The 21,926-nt window shown below is 38.3% G+C and overlaps 1 protein-coding gene across 1 annotated transcript in view; it reads right to left on the bottom strand.

Moving 5' to 3' along the window:
• The window catches only part of LOC102734749 (C4b-binding protein alpha chain), a 29,480-nt gene extending 9,535 nt beyond the window's left edge, over window positions 1-19,945 (bottom strand). The window contains exons 1-8 of the mRNA XM_006730398.3: window positions 19,767-19,945; window positions 11,742-11,905; window positions 10,599-10,781; window positions 9,653-9,752; window positions 5,893-5,978; window positions 5,530-5,724; window positions 3,811-3,993; window positions 2,934-3,134 (exon numbers count right to left, since the gene is read on the bottom strand). Of these exons, the coding sequence (XP_006730461.1) occupies window positions 2,934-3,134; window positions 3,811-3,993; window positions 5,530-5,724; window positions 5,893-5,978; window positions 9,653-9,752; window positions 10,599-10,781; window positions 11,742-11,880 (1,087 nt within the window). The 5' untranslated portion in view covers window positions 11,881-11,905; window positions 19,767-19,945. The remainder of the gene's footprint in view (window positions 1-2,933; window positions 3,135-3,810; window positions 3,994-5,529; window positions 5,725-5,892; window positions 5,979-9,652; window positions 9,753-10,598; window positions 10,782-11,741; window positions 11,906-19,766) is intronic.
• Window positions 19,946-21,926: the final 1,981 nt, after the last annotated feature.

Consider the following 21,926-nt stretch of genomic DNA (forward strand, 5'->3'; position numbering starts at 1 on the left):
TGGAGCACTGGGTGTTATATGCAAACAATGAATCATGGAGCACTACATCAAAAACTAATGATGTAATGTATGGTGATTAACATAACATAATAATAATAAAAAAACAGTATGGTACTAGCACAAAAATAGACTCATAGATCAATAGAACAGAATAGTGAGCCCCAAAATAAAGCCATGCTTATATAGTCAAGTAATCTATGACAAAGGAGGCAAGAACATACAATGGGGAAAACAGTCTTTTCAATAAATGGTATTGAAAAAACTAGGCAGCTATGTGCAAAAGAATGAAACTGGACCACTTTCTTACACCATACACAAAAATAAACTCAAAATGGACTAAAAACCTAAATGTGAGACCTGAAGCCATGAAACTCCTAAAAGAAAACATAGGCAGTAATCTCTTGGACATTAGCATTTTTATGGATCTGTTTCCTCAGGCAAGGGAAGCAAAAGCAAAAATAAACTATTGGGATTACACCAAAATAAAACACTTTTGCACAGTGAAGAAAACCATCAACAAAACAAAAAGGCAACCTACTGAATGGGAGAAGATATCTGTAAACAATATATTCAATAAAGGGTGAATATCCAAAATATATAAAGAACTTATCAAACTCAACACTGAAAAATCAAGTAATCTGATTAAAGAATGGGCAGAGTACCTGAAGAGACTCTTTTCTAAAGAAAACAGACCTGTACCTCTGAAACAAATAATACATTATATGTTTAAAAAAAAAAAAAAAGATAGCAGGAAGGGAAAAATGAAGGGGGGTAAATCAGAGGGGGAGGCGAACCATGAGAGACTGTGGACTCTGAGAAACAAACTAAGGGTTCTAGAGGGGAGGGGGGGTGGGGGGATGGGTTAGCCTGGTGACGGGTATTAAAGAGGGCATGTTCTGCATGGAGCACTGAGTGTTATATGCAAACAGTGAATCATGGATCACTACATCAAAAACTAATGATGTATGGTGATTAACATAACATAATAAAAAAAGAAAGAAAAAAGAAAGCATACAGGTGGCCAACAGACACATGAAAAGATGCTCAACATCACTCACCATCAGGGAAATGCAAATCAAAACCACAATGAGATATCACCTCACACCTGTCAAAATGGCTAATGTCAAAAAGAAGAGAAATAGCACGTGTTGGCAAGGATGCAGTAGAAAGGGAATCCTTGTGCTCTACCAGTGGGAATGTAAATTGGTGCATCTAAGATATGTGATAACCCAAGTGTCCATAGATAGATGAATGGATAAAGAAGATGTGGTATATATATGTGTGTGTTTGTATATATATATGTATAATGTATACATATGTATATATGTATATATACATATATATATACACACACATACATACACCCACATTTGAATATTAGAAAAAATAATGATCTTGCCATTTGTGACACATGGGTGGGCCCAGAAGGCCCATGATGGCTAAGTCAGACAGAGAAAGACAAATACTATATGGTTTCACTTATATGTGGAATCTAAAAACCAAACCAAACCAAACAAAGAAACAAACAGACTTTTAAATGCAGAGAACAAACTGGTGGTTACCAGAGGGGAGGAAACTGGAGGATGGATGAAATAGGTGAAGGGGATTAAGAGGTACAAACTTCCAGTTATAAAATAAATAAGTCACAGAGATTAAAAGTACAGCATAGGGAATATAGTCACAATAATGTAATAATATATGGTGGCAGATGGTGACTATACTTCTTGTGGTGGGCACTGAGTAATGCACAGAATTGTTGAATTATATTGTACACCTGAAACTAATATAACATTGTGTGTTGACTATACCTCAATAATAAGACAAAGAAGAAAAGGATGGAGAAAAATAGAAGTTGGTTTTTAGACATGTATAAATAAACATTTATATAGAAAGATTTAGTGTATTAATTACAAGTCACTATTTTGTATTCATCAAGGAGAATCCTCAAAGGCTTGTATTTACCAATACTTTGTTATTTAAGTGGTCACCATCATTGTTAAATATATTTTAATTTGGTAATTTTGTTAAAACTTTTCATTTTATTGCCCCCAAATGAGTCTAAATAACTGTAATTAAACTTGAAGTCCTAATGTGAAATGAATGATCTTCCAATTGGTAGATCTAAACTACCATTTTTCATTACTTGTTCATTTTACACATTTTTCCAGTTCCAATCTGTAGAATAAAGTTCCCTATATCCTGGGCCTCTGTGTCTTCACCTCTAAAATGGCAAGATTCTGATGTGCACAAGGAAACATTTTCTCTCTCTGTTGTCGATTCCACTGAAGCCCATAAAACTGCATCTGCTTGTCTCTCAGCTCCTCACGTTCTCTCAAAGAGAAAAGACATCTTGAGATTGCAGAAAGTCTCCTTTTTATCTCTCTGAGGCCAGAGTACTGGGTCAGGGGTCAGGGTCTGTCTTCTAGGGGCAGGTCACAAGACCCAGCTCCTGCAGCCCGCAGTCCCTTGGCTCAAAGACATGAGACACAAGTCACTTTGCAGCTGGTTGAGTTCATGACTGTTTCACAGACTTTCCTTCTACTAAGCACCCCAAAGTCGACACTGGGGAGGAAAGGGCTGTGACAGAGGTCTGACTCTGGTAAATGTTGAGCCGTATTCTCCATGTACTTTCACCAGTGATGAGGCTAATACTCAATCTGACTAAGGCTTCACTTCTGTGTCCCTTCTGTGTCCACGTCTCATTTGATTTTGAAATGGGATAAGGAAAGTTATAGTTATAGTCATAGTTTCTCAGCTCCTCCAAGACTCCCATGATCCCTTCTGACAATAATACTTAACTTCTCTGTTGAATTATTATAATCCTAAATTTATCTTGAAAGACAAAACTGCATTCATTTTAAGAAAAAAAAAAAAAAAGCCTAGCACATGCTGGGCATCTAATCTACAAAAAGATTTAAAAAACAGAGACTCACCCTTACATCCTATGTGTGGGGTCCAAGTCAGATTTCTCTGACAAGTCACAGTGGTAGACCCATCCAAAGCAGGTTCATAACCAGTATAACACTTGTACCTCAACACAGTTCCAATATTATATATTCGCTCTTTTGTCGGCACATGGTTGTTGTATCTTTCCCAGTAGGCATTTGGGATGCTTGGTAAGTCAGTACAACTATCTGCTCATAAAGGGAGAACAAGAGGAAAAGACACTGGTACTAGGGATGCAACAGTGATCGTCAACAAGCGTGTCCTATCAGAGGATGCCATGCGTTCATTCAGCCAGGAATGGTCTTGCCATGGCTGATGCATCAACCACATCAGAAAACAAACTAGCACCAAGTTCTCAATATTATTATTAACATAATTTTTCATGATCCACATGAGTTTATAGTTTTAGAGTGTCAGAATCATAGTTAGTCTGTATAATATTTTTGTGGAAGTTGGAAAAAGGCATTCCTGCCTCTACAGGACACTTTACTATTTATCTTTCAAGTCAATTATCATAACGTAATGATTTTGTTAGAACAAAACAAGTTTCCTACTAACTGCAAGAAAATTGTTGAAATAAATACACTAATCCACAATGTCTACAATGTTAATGTCTCCCTTTAGGGTTGAAGTGTTCACGACCTGCACAACTGTATATGGCAACCTTTTGTGATTATATAAGACCTTGCCTAGTGTACTGTAATCTTTTTTTTCCAACAACTAGAAAAAATAAAGACAATTATTGATCTAAATTTAAATTTTTACTGCAGTTCAAGTGGGTTTAGGCATACAAATATGCCCCCACCAACATTTCTGGGTAATTTAGATGCCAAACATTGAACTTCCTTCATGGTCCATACTTACTGAGCTCACAGATGGGAGGAGGAGGATCCCAGTCATTATTTTCTCCACAATGGATTAAACTGCTTCCTTTGAGAATAAAACCTTCCTCGCAGTCAAATACCATGGAGTTTTTGTAAGTATAGATGGTTCTAAATCCAGAGATTACGTTTCCATTTTTAACCTCTGGTTTTGGACAGACAATTTCTAAAGAATCACAAGAAAAGACAAGTGAGTTGTAAAAGAGAAATGGCAATGAGGATATTACTTGCTATTGCTAATCCAGTTTCAACTATGACACAAAAGCCTGATACAGTGTACGTCAAGCAGATACAAGGAAAACATTTTAAAGTGAATATAATTTCAACTGTAAAAAGCCTCAGTAAGAGGAGGTCCCATCCTATCAGTTCTGTTATGATATAACTGTGAATAACTCCACCTTACTCAAGAAAAACCAGCCATCTATAACTCAAGCAAAACCAGCCATCTATAACACATCCCTCAATGGCCCCATAATCCTCCCCTGACGGTGGCCTACTTTTCTGCATGATTTTGGTACGGGTCAATGGCCAATGGTAATGATACGGTGGTCATGAGGAAGAGGCAGCCAGGCATCAGAGATCTGTGCTCTCACAAAGAACAAACTGCCCCCACCACCCCAACCCCACAGCAGTCAGTCATCCTGCCCCCATGTCAGTCCTGCCACCTTGATGACTCATGGCTATGGCTGAAGCTACCTTTGCTACTTGGCTGGATGGTTGCAACAGGTGCCTATGGGTTGAGTTTTGTCCCACTTGCTTTGTTGTCCCTTCTGGAGCCAGACTTGTCTTTCTGAAATGCAACACTTTTACTTCCCTGGTTAAAGCCTTTCAATGTTTCCCTTTCACCTTTGCTCCGAACTCCTCAGAGGGACACATGAGGCCCTTTGTAATCTGGCTCTGCTGACTTTCTGTCCTCAGTCTCTGCCATTTCCACCTCTTGCTGTCTGGACTCCTGGCATTTTGAATTGCTTGTGGGATCATGCTTTTTCATCCCCAGATTTGACTGTGTTCTGTGGTGAGTCAGAATACTAAGTGATACAGTGTAGGCACTTAGTCACAAAGGAAGGTCCCTCAGATTAGCCAACTAACAATAATACACAGTAGATTTTCTGATTTTGGGGGGTTTTTTTTGCTCTGTCCTGTAGGCATTTGGGGTGAACATTGTAAGTGCTAACCAATATTTCCACTTGTCCTCCCTGAACAGACAAAAGGCAATATTCCTCAGTTCCCTCAAGGTAGGGTCTCCACATTACTAGTTTGGGACAAAAGGCTGTAAAGCAACATGTGGTCACTTCAGACTGAAGCTCTTTTCGAAAGCCAGGGCATAATTTGCTTTTCTCTCTTCACCTACTGAACAGATTTTGAAAGGACATTTGGATGTAGAAGTATCACAAGATCAAAGCAACCCAGATTGCTAGGCTTATTGCTAAATGTACACCTAGACTACAGCTGGCCTAGAGTCCCCTGAACTTGCAGCAGACTCTGTATGAATGAAAATCAACTTTTACTTTGCAAAGCCAATGAGATGTCGGTGCTGTTTGTTACTGCACACTGGGCCATCATACATAAATATTGGTTGAGCAAATAAATGACTGCATTGTTGCAGTGGTTGGTCTTGGAATCATTCCCTTTCTGCAACAAATTCACCTACCTTTTTCTTTTAAACAAATCATTCAAACCAAAATTCATCCCTGTGACTTACTTTTACAAGTAGGAGGACTTGGGTTCCAGACACCTACTGTCTTATTTTCCACTGTGCAAGAAATGGAGGCTTTGCCTATCATTGAGAAGTTGGGGTCACATCTGTAGGTGACAGAAGAGCCATATGTGTAGAAATCTTCGTCTCCACCATTGTGCCTCCCATTGCTGATGTCTGGAGGAGGCTTGCATTTAGCAACTGGGAGTGAGTGAAGAAAAAGAAATAATCAGGGAAGGTACCTTTGCAAATCTAGCATTCATGATGCAAATTCTAATGGAGGGTACAAGAAGCAGCAAAGCTGCACAAGAGTTCTATTTTCTAGCATGGTTTAGGTTTGCAGTCAAGCCAGAAAAAGTCTTTACTTACTTACACATAGTGGGAGAGGATCACTCCAATCAACTCCTTTATCTTGGATCTCACAATTACTAGTGGCTGGGCCAATTAAAATATATCTGAATGAGATAGGATAAAAGAGTTTAATGAAATTCTTCTTACCTTAAATTAAGTTGGATAAAGGGGTCTGAACAAATAAACTGGTTACTCAATAACAAAAATGAAGAAATAATGTTTTCCAGATAACACTTCCCACTGAGCCTTCCATTCAGTAAAACTTCATCACTGCAATGAGATGTGTGTGCTTGTTCATTTGTTCTTTTATTCTGCAATCTATTATTGGGCATCAACTATATGGGGCATGGCATTCATCCAGAGCTCAACCAGGACAATGTAGGGTAAAAGACTCATTTGAGTGTGTTCTGCAATTTTGTCTAGATGACAGTATCATCCAGGTTGCTGGCCCCAAACTCTCAGGCCTCTGATATGCCCTTCTGACTTTTGGGTGCTTACCCTCTCCAATACACCATTAACTCCCCCGTTCACGATCCCCATTTTTTATGGCTCTTGACAAGTTCTAAGCTTTCTTTAGTTTGTCTTACTGCCCTCTGTGTATTATGGTAACAGAAAGAAAAAGCATTATTAGTATGTCTTAAAATGGTACTATCATCAAGGAATAAATGTACACTGTGGTTGAACACTAATGTAAATGTTAGCTTCGGCAATAGAGCCCCTGGGACTTATTTAATACTAGCTCAAAGAAAAATGAATCTTTTAATAGGATAAAAGACAAGGAGAATTAAACATTTCTTTATTTTGAAATTTCTAGGAAATGTAAGTTTCCTAAGCTACCCAGGAAACCAAGGGGAAAATATGGTTTCCAGTTATTCCAGTAGGAACCCTTTAGCATTCCAACAGCACTTCCCTTCTGAATCTTTGTGCTTTCCATCTCAGGAGCCATACGCGATAAGGGATAAATAAGGATACATGTGCAGAAATCAAACAAAAGGAAACATTAGAGGAAAATGTTAAACACAGGGGACAAGCAAAGGAGAATCAACACATACTTAGTTGGAGAACCTGAAGAAGGAACACAAAACAGAACAAAATAGCTATTTTAAAATGTATTTCAAATAAGTATTGCAGAAATAAAATAATATTTAATCTACATTTTAAAAGAGCAGCACATAGCAACAAAATGTTGAAGTAAATGGTCTGTATCAAAACAACTGAGAGTAAAATTACTAAAGATTATTTTGAGTTAAAGGCACTTGAAATAGACAAAGGAAGGCATTCTGACTTCTCTTTTCTTCCTGAAAGCAGGAGATAAAACTCTCATGTGAAAGATGCTTTCCCCATAACAGGAGAAAAAGAATAATCTTATCACCAGAGATGGGGAGGTGAAGCCAGGAGAGATCTGTACAAACAGACCTTGTCAAAATAACTCTCATCCTCCTGCAGCCTTGCATAGAGTTTTGTTACTTTTCCACAATGGCTACTTTTCGTTCAACCTAGTCTATAAACAGAGGTCTAACCACTTTTTAGGTCTTCATTTTCCTGTGAAGGCTCCCATGGACGTCTAAAAATAAAATTTGTATGCTCTTCTCCTGCTAATTTGCCTTATGTCAATTTAATTCTCAAGGCCAGTCAGAGACCCTAAGAGGGTAGAGAAAAGTTTTGGGGAAAATTCCTTCAAAAATTAAGTTAAACACTAATCCAGTACTGATTTTAAAATATGCCTAACTTTAAACTTAAAAAAAAAAAAACAACTTTATATAGAAAAATAAACAAGTAATGTCAGGAAAAATTTTTTTGAAAAAGCAATAAGGCAGGACTACTCATAGAGGTTGTTAAAATATATTATAAAGCCTTGATAGTATGTCACTATGAAATGTGTATATGAATATGTAGGCAAAACAATGGCATTGAGTAGAAACATATGCAGATACAAGATACATCTGAGAATTTAATATAGTGTTAAAAAGCACTCTCAAATCAGTAAACTAAGTATAGAGTATATAAACCTATATACTCTATAAGAGATAAAGCTCTCATGTGAAAGATGCTTTCCTCATAACAGGAGAAAAAGAACAATCTTATCACCAGAGATGGGGAGGTGAAGCCAGGAGAGATCTGTACAAACAGACATTGTCAAAATAACTCTTATCTTCCTGCAGCCTTGCATAGATTTTTGTTACTTTTCCGCAATGGCTACTTTTTGTTCAACCTAGTCTATAAACAGAGGCCTACACACACACAATATATACACACGAACCTATGCATATTAGGATTTAGACCTTGTTTCTTAAAGGAGCTGCAACTTTCCCCCGAAGTATATTATTTTTCTTTTGACTTGGCTATTTTTTCTTCTTAAGGAAAAACTGTTTTAATGCTTCAAATTTATCAAACTCTCTTTTTAAAATGGCTTCTGGATTTTAGGTCTTCATTTAAAAGCCCTTCTCCAATACAAGATTTTAAACTATTTGCCTAGATTTCTTCTGCTACTTTTATGCTTTCATATTTTTTTAATGTTTAAAGCTTTGATCCATTTGGAGGCAATATACAATATACAGTGCAAGATATATATCCTAGGCTGTATTTTCCCACATGACTTTCCTGTTATTCCAAAAGTCCATCTTTAGTTTACTGATTTGAGAGTGTTTTTTAACACTATATTAAATTCTCATATGTATCTTATATCTGCATATGTTTCTACTCAATGCCATTATTTTGCCTACATATTCATATACACATTTCATAGTGACATACTATCAAGGCTTTATAAGATATTTTAATAACCTCTATGAGTAGGTTTGATATATTTAATAACCTCTATAAGTATATACTATATATTTATATATAGTGTGTATATATATATATATATGAACATATATATGTTCATGTATGTAGGTATTTATCCTAGAAATTAAGAATACAAATTTCAAGGAATCAATTTTAAAAAATAGGCAAAGGATATGCCAAATAGTTCACAAATCAATACAACTATCTCTTGAACACATAAAAATATGCTCAATCTCACTCATAAGAGAAATGTACATTGAAACTATAGTAAGATTTCATTTTTACCTCTTAACTTGGAAAATTTTCAAAAATTTCACAAGTTTTCAAAAGATTGACAACACAGTTGGAAAGTCTATGAAGAGACAGACATTTACATACTCTGCAAAACATGTAACCTCTAAGGAGAGCAATTAGGCAATATCTTTCAAATTTTCAAATAGGTATACTCTGACACAGAAATCCCACTCTGGAAATTTACCCTACAGATACAATTACATCTGTACAAAATTATATATGTACAAAGTGATGCATCAGAGCACTGTTCAGAATAGCAAAACATTGGAAATATCTATGGATACATCAAAGAGATTGTTAATCCGTGATACATCACACAATCACATTCTATGAAGTTGTAAAGACAAATCAATGAGGAACTTCTATGCACAAACGTGGAACTATGTTCTGTATATATTGATGAGTAAAAAATAAAGCAAGATTCAAAGCTACATTTGTTATTGGAAAGGTGTAAAATAAAAATATATACTAATTTTTAGCTTGTATTTGTAAAGTGAACACTAGAAAGATACCTAAGAAACCAATAAATGTGGATCCCTGTTTAAGGACACACACAAAGAAGTGAGGTGGATGGCAAGAAGGTAGAAGTGAGAATTCTCAGTGCATATGGTTTTACATCATTTTTACTTTTGAAATATATCAGCTATTTATTAAAAATTAATTTAAAAGAATTGTTTCTAGATTGCTTCACACTCACCCTTCTGAACAAACGAATTCTATGTGTGATCCAAAGAAATGATCTGTCTTAGCTATCACTCTCCCATTTTCTAATTCTCCTGGGTTTCTGCATCGTTTCTCTGACAGAAAAATTAAAAAGATAATTAGTGATTCCAACTACTCACAGATAAGGCATTAGAAGACTGATTGATTCGCTTTGACCTATGCTTCCAGAAAGATCCAGAGGTTGAGATCCAAACATATTTCTGATCCTGACTCACTAAATTTTTACTTTGGAGGATAAATGAATACAAAATTTGATCTCATAATTTTCTGGTACATTTCACCAACAGAGAAAAATACTCAGTTAAATCACTATGGTCATGGAGTCTGCAGTCCAGGATAGTTATTGATCAGGGAGCTATGCTCCATTCTAGCTCTGTGGCACGTACTTTGTATGCAGGCCACTCAAAAATGCATGTCCTTGGTCACAAAAGGGACAACAGAAAGTATAGATACCCTCACTATTGGAAGAACATCACAGAATTTATTCTCAACTATAAGTGAATCACAGAATCTTCCTCCAAACACAGCAGATATTTTGGTTGAGGTTTCTTTGGAAACTGCATTACCTCTCTCTAGCCACATAATACTTTATAACTTTGTAAAGAATGAATCTGGTTTTCAAAATATTAAAATTGAATTTGTAGTTCACTTAGGAAAGAAGTGTTTACTGAATTTACAGGGTAAAGGATAAGCTTATTTTTTACTACAACCAGGTAGTTCCTAATTTCTGTTTTATTTGGTTTTTTTGTTTATGCTTTTCAAAAAGTAGCACACGTATGTACATTGAAATTAGTGACTTGACAACTGGATGGTTTCTTAGTGACCAAAGATTCTCATTTGTACTCAGAAAACTTAATTCCTGAGACAAATTTGCAAAGAAGGGAAAAGCATAAATAAGAAAAATAAATGTTCATACTTACTGACACAGAATTCGTTGTATCTCCATGTGTTACGTTGACAGGTAACAAACTGACTTAAAAAATTAACCTTACTGTAGCCAGGACGGCATGTGTATTTCAGGATAGTTCCACTGTGGAAGTATGTCCCATTCAACTCAGTTGTTAAAGAAGCAAAGTGTAAATTCGGTGGGGGACCACAACTCCCTGGACACCAAAATGACAAAGAGCGCCAGAAGTTATAGCTTGAAACACAGCATCTTAATGTTTCAGTAGTATGATTTTTAGATCAAGGACCATTCCTTTCTCCTCTAATCAAGAAAAATAATAACTCTTATTGTCCCCATTGTTCAACGAATCCAGTGAGTGATCAGTAATACACATCTGCTGATAAATGATAAAAGGCAGAAATTTTTCATCCCCTTTCTACTGTTTATGAGATAATTCATCTGAAGGATGGCAGATGTGATTTTATTCACCTATCAGATTCCTCATATCTGCTGACTCAGAGATATCTGAGCAAAGCCAGCAGTTCCTACAATTTTCCTCAACAGAAACATAGTATTTCATCAATAAAACCATATGTAAGATTGCCTATCTCAGGAAAGGGAACCCGGGTGGCTGGGAGATGGATAAGAACCACATTCTTAATTTGCACCTTTTTGCACATGTTGGATTTTGAATGATGCAAAGGAAGAAGCATGGAGTGCTTGAAACATAAAAATGTTAATCTTGCTCTCTTTGCAAGAATTAAACAGGGGACCAATTTACCTTTCAGTAGCCCTAAGAGAAGACTATACTTATTTCTCCTCTCTATTCTGGATAGACCCAGATGCAGTGAAAATTGTTCAGTCGGGCGGATAGATCACACTGACTTGTTTCAAGTCATGTTTGGGAGACAAATTGTTTTGGAAAATTCCTGGAGGAGAAATGCTAGGGGAATGTGCCCAGAAAACTGCCTCTTCTATGGATAAAACAAATTCCCCCTAAATCCCAAATAATTCCAAATCCCCTTTAACTCCAAATTCCAAATTCCTGGTCAAATCAACCCTTGTTGCGGCAGGTGGCTTTCTGCTAGAAGCTGAATCATCTGTTAGTGTTAAGAGCGAATGAGTGGATGATCTTGAATGTTTGTTGCCAATCTGAACTTATCTCTCTAGTACTCACCAAGAACAGGAGCCATGAGAGCAGCGACCAAGGTCATTTGGAACAGAGTTGGATCAGAGACTCTCCATAGCCTAGAGAAGAGCTGGGCTGCCATTTTCTCTTTTCTATGAAGGATCCCATTTGGAGCTCTGGGGTTCATGACCTGATGATTCTCCCAGATTTTTCTGCCAAAAGACCTCAATTTAATAAGCAGTCATTGAATTCCTAGTTGTCATAAAGCACTAGGATAAATACTACGGGGTCCACATCTTCAAGGAAATTATGCCCTACAGTAGTAAAGCACATGCACTCAAATGTTACAACATGACACAGGGAGTGTTAGCCTCTCCTCAGAGGAGAGATGGGGAGGTGGTTGCTTATAGCAGTGTCCAAATGGGATATAAGGGTCAAGTTTAGGAATTTATAGATTCTACTCTTTAGGGAATAAAGAACCATTATTTTTCATTTTGGATTTTGTTTCCCCTTTGTTTACTTTTAAGCTAAGGAGTGATTCATTATTGTGTTTTTATTTTTTTTATTTATTCATTTATTCATTTATTTATTTGTTATGTTCTGTTAGCCAACCTATAGTACATCATTAGTTTTTGATGCACTGCTCAACGATTCATTAGTTGCATATAACACCCAGTGCTTGTGCTTTTAAAAGATCACTGTGGCAGATGTGTACATGATAGACTGAAGTGAACAAAGAGAGGAAACAGGAAGGTTGAGGAAGAAGACCATTGTACCTGGCCAGGTGAGCCACAGAAATGGTCAGACCAAGGAAATGGCAGAGGAGTTGGAGAAGAGGGAACAAATGTAAGACAAAATAATATTAAAAGGCAGGAAAATGATGAGATAGAGAAAAGGAGTCAGATCTGTGTAGTATTGTGAGTTCCTCATGACAACTGTCGACAGAGGCAATGAACCATCGAGCCATTTGCAGTTTTAAAAGAATGGTTTATGGAGAGATATGTATGTCTGTATGTATAGACATACAGCTATACAAAGAAAAAGAAAAATATATGTGACTAATTGTACTTTCATATTTGATCTATTTGAAGACTTCTTTAAAGAAAAATCATGAAAGACACTTTTCTCTTCACCACCACTCCTGTTCCTTTTGGGAAAAACAATATATCTTAAATCTTAAATTTACATTAGAAATATTCCTTGTCCTCAAGGAATATATGAAGTTAACTCCCAAAGAAATACTGAATTTCATGATGATTTTATTCTGATACCTGTTAGATCCAGATGATTCTATATGCCCCAGATGTTCATAACTCATACTATGCACATATCTGTTGAGTGCCCTCAATGTTTCCCTCAAAGATGTTTCTGTCCCACTTTACAGGAAGAGACAAGTTTATAATGACCCTTCACACTACATGGAGAGACTAACTTCCTAACTGAGTAATGACTCATCTGATCTTATCTTTCCAAAATTCAGTTCTGATGAAGCCATTCTTCCACTTGCCATCAGTCGTGGGCCATCCCACCTGACAGACATCCTGGCACCTGAGCTCTGGACACAGCCACTAGGACAATTCTGCCAAAAAGTAAATTCAGTGTGATGATCCACTTACCAAATGTATTCGCTTACTAAAATATGTTTACAGAATTTGTACTGAATATATTGAGGTGGTCTAAAGAGGTGTGAAAGAGCCAAGACCAGCATTTGGGGCCCTTACACACCCCTTTTCTTTTTTGTTTGCCTGTCCCTCCACTCCAGATCTCTAGACTGTTCCTCTTGCCCTAACAATCTGGATGAGATAGGAGACAGGTGGGGGTAAGTTTCATTCCACGTAGTGAAAACCAGTCCACTAAATCATCCATGAAATTTGCAAAATATGAAGTTTCTCCCATCCAATGAAAACTGTTACGAACTGTAAAAACTATAGAAATGAGTTTCTTTAATTTTTGATGAGTTCATAGATTTGGTTGAATTTCAGTGAAATTGAAGAAAGAGGTTTAAAAATACCAATATGCATTTAAAATTTTTGAAAAAAATAAGCTGGAAATTGTTTTTAATTTTTAAGAAATAAAATAAAATAAAATAAAAATACCAATACATTGGCAAAATAGAATTTGACTATAAAAACTCAAGAAGCTGACAGTATAAAGTGCAAATTCCCCACATGAATTGTTGCAGTTATTATGTTCACAATGAAAATATATACATTGGATATACTCCAGAAAATATTCCTGAGTATATTTATAAAAACAGAGCCATAAGATTAAATCCTTACTTTTAAGAAATTGAACAGAAATACTTAAAATGCTGTTACAAAGAATGCATTCATTAGCTGTGTTCAACAAGAAGATATTTATAATCATTGAGTATATTCAAAATGAATATTTAAAATGCTGTTCAGTAAATTGATCATTTGACAAACTTAGCAAATAGATTTCAGCAAACTGATGCTTCAGGAAAGAAGCTTTTCCGTCATTTGATCTGAGCCCCCTTGCTTTGATTGACCTGGACAATCTGGATCCCTGACAGCCCCAGACATTTTCCTATAATGTACCCCTGCCCATATCACTTGCCTTCTTGTCCTTCTTCCTTCTTTGATTCTTACTCATTCTGCCAGTCCTTTCTCCAATGTCCCCTCTTTGCCTCCAGGCCAGTCTCCATATTCTAATTACAACTCGGTGTTTATAATTTTGATTCAGATGTGGCTTATAACTGACATCTGAAGTCTGTCTTCAACACTAGACCACAAGGTCCTTGAAGTCAGAGGTGGGTTCTTACTTGCCTCTGCCCCACCTGGTACCAAGCACTGCACTTCACACAGTTAAAGCACTCAATAAATGTTTGTACAAGTTACATTCAAAAGTACCTAGTGATAAAATGTTTTGAAGAGGAATAACACTGCTCCACATCCTTATCTACTCTTAGAGTGTTTCTTTTGTCAAGGTCAGATTTTAATTGATTTTATTTTTTTTAAGATTTTATTTATTTATTTAATTGATAGAGAGAGAGAGAGAGAGACAGCATGAGAGGGAACACAAGCAGGGTGAGTGGGAGAGGGAGAAGCAGGCTTTCGGCCGAGCAGGGAGCCTGATGCGGGGCTCGATCCCAGAACCCTGGGATCATGACCTGAGCTGAAGGCAGTCGCTTAACCAACTGAGCCACCCAGGCACCCCAGATTTTAATTGATTTTAAAATTTTTAATGAGAACAGAGCCTAGTGATTTTACCCTAGGCTCTTCCCCATCCTTAATCTGAAGTCATCATATCCTCAACCATTCAACAGAGGACAGTGAGGAGGGAAGGAATCAACAAAACTAGTCTCCTCCCTCCACAGATTAGGACAGGAGATAAAAGGCAGCCATACATACAGACCCTACACTGGGCTGAGGAATTCCCATCACTCAGCCTCACGCTGAGGCCACAGACACAGTGCTGGGGAACACAGGAGGACAGTATGTAGCCAGACCTGGGGCATGGGCTCTGGAGTCAGATCCAGGCTATGTGGATTGAATCCTGGCTCCACCAGATGGGAACTGTGTGTCCCCAGGCAGGATACTCCACTCCTCTAAGCTTCAATTTCCTCTTTTATAAAGTAGGAATGATAACTACACACATCTCTCAGAATTGCTGAGAGGTAGCTTGGCTTGGCACACAGAAGACATTTGAAAGAAATGTCAGAGAAGAAAGTGATGGGATTGGGGTTGGCATGTGACCTTGATAGGACCAGAACTCTTGGAGTCAAAACATCATCATAATAATGATGTGTAATTGGGGTTGGGGTACCTGGGTGGCTCAGTCAGTTAAGCATCTGACTCGATTTTGGCTCAGGTCATGATCTCGGGGTCCTGGGATCAAGCCCCAAGTTGGGCTCCGTGCTCAGTGCAAAGCTGCTTGTCCCTCTCCCTCTGCTCCTTCCCCAGCTCTCCCTCTCTCTCCCTCTCTCATAAATAAAAATAAGATTTAAAATAGTGATGTATAATTACAATGGCATTTGGCTGCATCACCAGGGTACTTCAATTAAACCCCAGTGCAGAGGAGAGCCCACTGGATTTGGGTCAGAATCCATTGGTTGGGTCTTCACTGTGGCCTTTGGTGATGGTGAAACCCAATGCCATACCCAGAACAGAGACTCTGGTGCCCACAGGGGACTGTCCTGGGCTTTCTTCTTCCCCTAGTTTTCACTGTCTTCCAGAGAGCCACTCACCTACTCCCATGACTTTGACCATCACCCATGAATCGCTCACAGATCTCTGGGCAGAACTCACAGAACTGTCTCCTGTACAGTGTGTAAAAACTTACATGCTTCATAAGCTCAGTTGTTAATAAAAATCTTATTCTGCCCTATTCAGTCCCATACATAAATTTTGAGTCTTTGAGCCTACCTCTTTTGCTCTTGTCACTAACTAGTGGAATTCCAGTGCTTAGCCTTAAAACTGTGAACATTTCTAAGAAACTATTCTGTCTTCCCCTGTAGCTACACAAAAGCAGGTATCTGCATCCTAAAGATGACCTTGCATATGTTATTTCTGGACTTTAGAGATAATTGCTCTGCCACTTGAACAAAACCTTTAACTCTGGAAAAGTCTTCACAAATTATTTTTTGTCCAGGATAACATGTAAATTACATTTCTGTTTTTGAGTGTGATAAATACCTGTGAGTTTTCTTTGCAAATCCAGAAATAAATTATTACACTTTTCACTTGTAATCCTGAAAGTAAACTCAAACTTCTCACTCTGTTGGATTTCTCCCTCTTTTTGAAAATATTTTATTTATTTATTTATTTATTTATTTATTTATTTATTTATTTATAGAGCCACGCAAGCAGGAGGAGGGACGGAGGGAGAGGGAGAAAGAAAATCTCAAGCAGATTCCACTTGGGGATCAATCCCACAACAGTGAGATCATGACCTGAGCCGACATCAAGAGTTGGGTGCTTAACCAGCTAAGCCAACCCTGTTAGATTTTTTTCTTAAATATCAGCTTTCTTGAGATGTAAGTGACTAAGTTGTAAGATATTTAAAGTGGGTATCATGGTGATTTGACATAGGCACACTTTATGAAAGGACTGTCCCCCCCGCCAACCCATCTTATTAACAAACACATCCATCAGCTCACATATTTATCCTTTTATTTTTGGTGAGAACATTTAAGTCCTACTCTCTTAGCAAATTTTAATTGTACGAAACGGTGCTATCAAATATAGTCACCGTGTTTTACATTAGATCCTCAGAACTTCTTTATCTTAAAGATGAAAATTTATATCCTTTTACCAAGCTCTTCTTACTTCCCCCATCCCCTGCAACTGATTGTTAGATTTCTTATTTAAGCAAAAATCCTTTTTTTTTCAAGTTTAAGGTATAATTCCCAAGGTTCAGATCAGTTTTCCAGCTGCTTCCTTTGTGTCTCCCACGTACCTTGAATCCAACATATCCCAAATGAAACCCACTATCTTCTCTCCAACACACTTGATCTCTGTGTTTTCTGTCTCAGCTAAGGTGATCATCCCTACCCAGACTCTCAGACTAGAAACATGAGTCATCCTAGCCTCCTCTCTCGTCACTTCCCATATTCAGTCTCCAGGTCCCGTCACGTTGGCCATAGCAGCACTAGAATCTGTCACTCTCTCCTACACCCCATTTCCATAGTCCGGGTTTACATTCTCATAATTCCCTTCACCCACTCTAGACCACTGCAAATGCCTCCAAACACTTGTAAGCCAGCTTCTAGCTTGACACTGTCATAGTCCTAAAAAGCAATCTACTTAAAAATTCCGATGGTTCCAGATTTACTAGGTTTTCATACCTCTCCCAACCCTCCTTCTGCTTCTACTCACTTAAAACACTGGGCTTCAACTTCATGAAGGTGCTTACCTTTCCCAAAATACATCCTGGATTTTTAAAAAGATTTTATTTATTTATTTATTTGAGAGAGAGAGAGAGCAAGAAAGAGAGAGAGTGCACAAGTGGGGGTAGGGGCAGAGGGAGAAGGATAAGCAGACTCCTGGTAGAGCAGGGAGCCCAACACGGGGCTCAATCCCAAGACCCTGGGATCATGACCTGAGCTGAAGGCAGACACTTAACCAACTGAGCAACCCACCCACCCAATCCTAGATTTTTTTAAACACTTGAAAACATTTGCATATAATATCTCTTATGACAGATGCTCTTACCTCCAACCTCCTCACTTCCTTAATGAAGAATTGCCCAACCCCACTGAGAAATATCAGCCTCTTCTATGCTCCCCTAGTATTTTACTGATACCTTAATCGTCATACCATATGGTATTGTATCTCTTCATTGTCTATTCACTTTTGCCTCCTAAAATAAATTGTGAGTCCCTTGAAGACAAAGAAGATATTTATTCAGCTTCCTAGTGCTGACCTGATATTGTAACTGGCATGTAACAGTTATCCAATAAATGTGAAATAAATAAAACTCAATATAGTTTTATCCTCAGAGTGAGAATGACTAACTGCCTTATTGAGGACCAAATGGAATAACGTCTGTGAAATGCTTCGTAAATGTTAAAGAGATAAATGATACAGTGATCCCACTTCCCTCACTAGTTCTGAGGCTATATGGTGGCTCAGCTGACCAGGGGGGCATCTGGAGTTCACCATCACTATGCCTTGTGGTCCCTCAGCAGAACGTGCACAGGATTCAGCAGACTACAGAGGATAGGGACGGAGGCTAGGACTTGTAAGTTAAGGAGACCCGAATTTGAGCCCCAGTCATACTATAGTCTAATTCTATGATCTTGAAGAAGCCATGTCAGCTCCTTGGGTCTCAGTTTCTCATCTCTCAAATGATGACAGTAAACTTAGATCATCTTTCCATTCCCTACAAAGTCTAGAATGCTATTAGCTGCCCGCTGAAAAGCTAAGACTTCCCTAGTAAATGCCCTCATATTTCGATGACTTCATCATCTTTTAAATTCCTATAGAGGTGAAACCAACTCAAGAGCTATAGTCAACATGACAGGTCTCTGATCACAAATACTGTTGGCATGTGCAGTGCAGTACAATTTGAGAGGCGCTGGGAAAATTCTCAGCTCCCAAATTTCTCCTTCCATTAGAGACTACTTTTTAAGTCCATGTACTTATTTTGTCTAAACTCCACCCTTTTAAAGCTTGCATACCTCTGGAAAGGGCAATATTCCTATCCAGTCTCAGCTCCTTTCTTGCAGCTGCACACTCAATCACATCGCTTTCAGATTCCAGAAAGAACTTGCTTCCACACTTTCACCTCCTTCCTAAAATCTCTTTATCTATCAGCTTCTTCCTTGTGTGCTCATATTATATTCAAGTGTATCACTACACTTAATTCAAACCTTCCCTGATGCTTCTGCCCAATCTGGATACTCTATTTTTCATTCTCTATGTACTACTGTATTTAGGGACAGAACAGGAGTCAGCTAAGAGTGGTTGAGGAGTTGAAATAAGGACAAGAATAGTACTGTGTCCTGCCCCACCAAGGGAGAAGAAAATTTCCAGAAGGAAGGGTAATCAGCATTGCCAGATTCAGAAAAGTGGGGAAGAGAACGGAGGTGAGAACAGTTAAGACTTCTAGCTTCAGAAAGTAACTGGAGGTTGACCAACATCCTTCTTATTATTAAATCAAAAGATCTTTGCTGTGGATGGTGGAGAAGATGTGGAGGGGTTAATAAAATCTCCAAAGGGCACTGCATCAATTTTTTGAATGTAAACTAGGTCTACATTCTAAACCAGGTCATCTGTGAACCCCTTTGGAAAGTCTGGTTTACCTCCTGCCTCAAATCCCCTGTGTGGAGTGATGGTAAAGAATCAATGAACCAACACACTCAACTTCTAGATACAATAACAAGAGTAACCTTTTACTTTCTTTCTGCTTCAGTTTATTCATGCCCCCATTTATAATACAAAATTGAGGCTCAGAGGGATTAGAAGTACTTTTCAGGTCATACAACCCTCTAATGCAGGACTCCTGAAAAGATTTCTGCTGAAAGTACCCCCAAGTTTTTGTCTCTCTTGCCCTCCTTAAAGGGCCAAACCAGCAGCCTTTTCCCCAAGGTATGCCAAATAATCCACTGACCTGCAGGTAGCTGAGAAAGAAGTAGAGGACTCTATCGTGGTGCCATGGGTCGTTTCTCAAGGGAAAAAAACCTGCCTGGATCTCTAATAGTTTTAGTTCCTCCCCAGATCAGAGTTTACCAGAGTACCCTGAAGCTAGCTAATAATTGCACCACCGAGAAGTCCCTGAATTCCAGCCATGTAATTGGCTGGTCAGGGATGGCTAAGTTCTAATGGATGGGCAGAAACTTTCTACTGGCCCAGTGAATGATTAACAACGGAAATAAAGCACGGGTATTTACCTAATCTCCTTCCTGGGCACGAACCCTCCTTCTTGATAACATGTTGCAATCGTTTGTTCTCTCCTCTGCCAACCATTTCCCATAAGTGGAAAGGTAATATGAATTTGATGCCAGATTTGTTTTTTCTTTTTTCCTAAATACAAGACAGACACATAACGATGCAATCCAGCTAACCTAGAAAACTTGGATACCGTAGGGTTGAGACTAGGTCCACCTTGATCCACTTTCCATGATGCTAGGTCCAGCAGGCCTTCCTAGGGCTCAATGACTGATGACTTTGCCCTGTGCTGGTCTTCATTCCACCCCAAGAAAGTACAATGGTGGGGAGTTTAACAAATTTACTGAATTCCTGCTATGGGCCCTGTTGCCTGGAACATGTTAAATAACTACCACCACCACCATGACTAGTACATGCTGGACGCCAAATGACTTCCAGAAATTGGTCTATCATTGAGCACTGCTCCGAGAAATGCAACAAAGCCTGGCATGTCTGTGATCACACAGATCTAGGAAGGACCCCAAATCCTGACATTATCTAATTAAGGTATTAATCCTCAGGATCAAGGTTTATGAGCTGGAAGATTGCTATTAAAGTGCAGTTTTTCCTGAAAACTTCACTTTTTCTGTCATAAACACCAAAAGTCTCATAAAGGTCTCAGAAAAGAGTAGAGTTGAAGCACAACAGAAGCTTTGACAGAGATACGGGATTTGAGCTGGGTGTTGAATGAAAAGTGGAAAAATGATTAGATGAAAATGAGAAGGTTATTAGAGGTAAAGATAACACGGGCCAAATTACAAGGAGAGACTGATTTGCCAATTTGACAAGAATGATTGTAGAGAAGGATTTCAGATTGTGCCAAGTCTTGAGAGCTAAGTTGACTCTTCAAAATACCATTTCCTGATCTGTTTGAGTGCTTTTCTTTACTTTCCATAGTGACTGTTCCAAATTTTTCTCTCCAGGCCACGGAATGGGCTTCCTCTCAGCAGGTGGTCTTGCCTCCTACTCTACTAAATAATCATTCTATGGTAGCTTCTATTCATTCTTCTTTCCTAGTCACTCTTTTTTTAAAAAAAGATTTTATTTATTTATTTGAGAGAGAGAGAGAGAGCATGAGTGGGGGGAGGGGCAGCGAGAGAGGGAGAAGCAGACTCCCCGCTGAGCAGGACCCTGGGATCATGACCTGAGCCCAAGGCAGAACCTTAACTGACTGAACCACCCAGGCACCCCTCTTCTAGTCACTCTTGCTTCAGAAGAGATCTCTTTGTTTTCTTATTTTCAATGCGTCTTTCATCCTGAAATATTCCCTAATTCTTGCCAAAACCTCAAATTCCATTTTTGTTCTGTCATGAGATGTTTAACTTCTTGGGTTTCCTGCGTTTCCTGCTTATTCTTTCTCATTAATCCCTCCCAGCCCCTCCCATCATCATGGCCTTAAGATCTGGCTTCTTCCCTCCCTTAGGGACAAACCTCTTTCAGGCATGTCCTTATCTCCAAATCCAAAATTTCTTTTTCAGCAGCCCCTAACACTGTTTATCTCCTTTCTGAAACTCCTCTCCTTTGGCTTCCATTACCCTGAACTTTTCTGATTCCCCTCTTTCACGAAATGCTCTTAGTTGTTCTTACTCTTCTTGTTCTTTCTCATCCCTACATATAGATATGTCTCAGGTTCTTCTTTTCAAAAATTTTTCTCTTCATTATCTTTAAAATTATTGTACCCGCTGTCATGGCTTTAACTATTCCTTATAAGAGGACCACCCCATAACCAGCTCTTTATCTCTGATTCCTCTCCTAACTGCAGACTTAACATTTTTTGTCGCCCATCAGACATCTTACAATCACCTTACATGCAGCACATCCAAAAGGGAACTTCTCGTTTCCT

This window comes from Leptonychotes weddellii, chromosome 6, assembly GCF_054177405.1.
Source record: "Leptonychotes weddellii isolate Sample4059 chromosome 6, ASM5417740v2, whole genome shotgun sequence".
Taxonomy (NCBI): domain Eukaryota; kingdom Metazoa; phylum Chordata; class Mammalia; order Carnivora; family Phocidae; genus Leptonychotes; species Leptonychotes weddellii.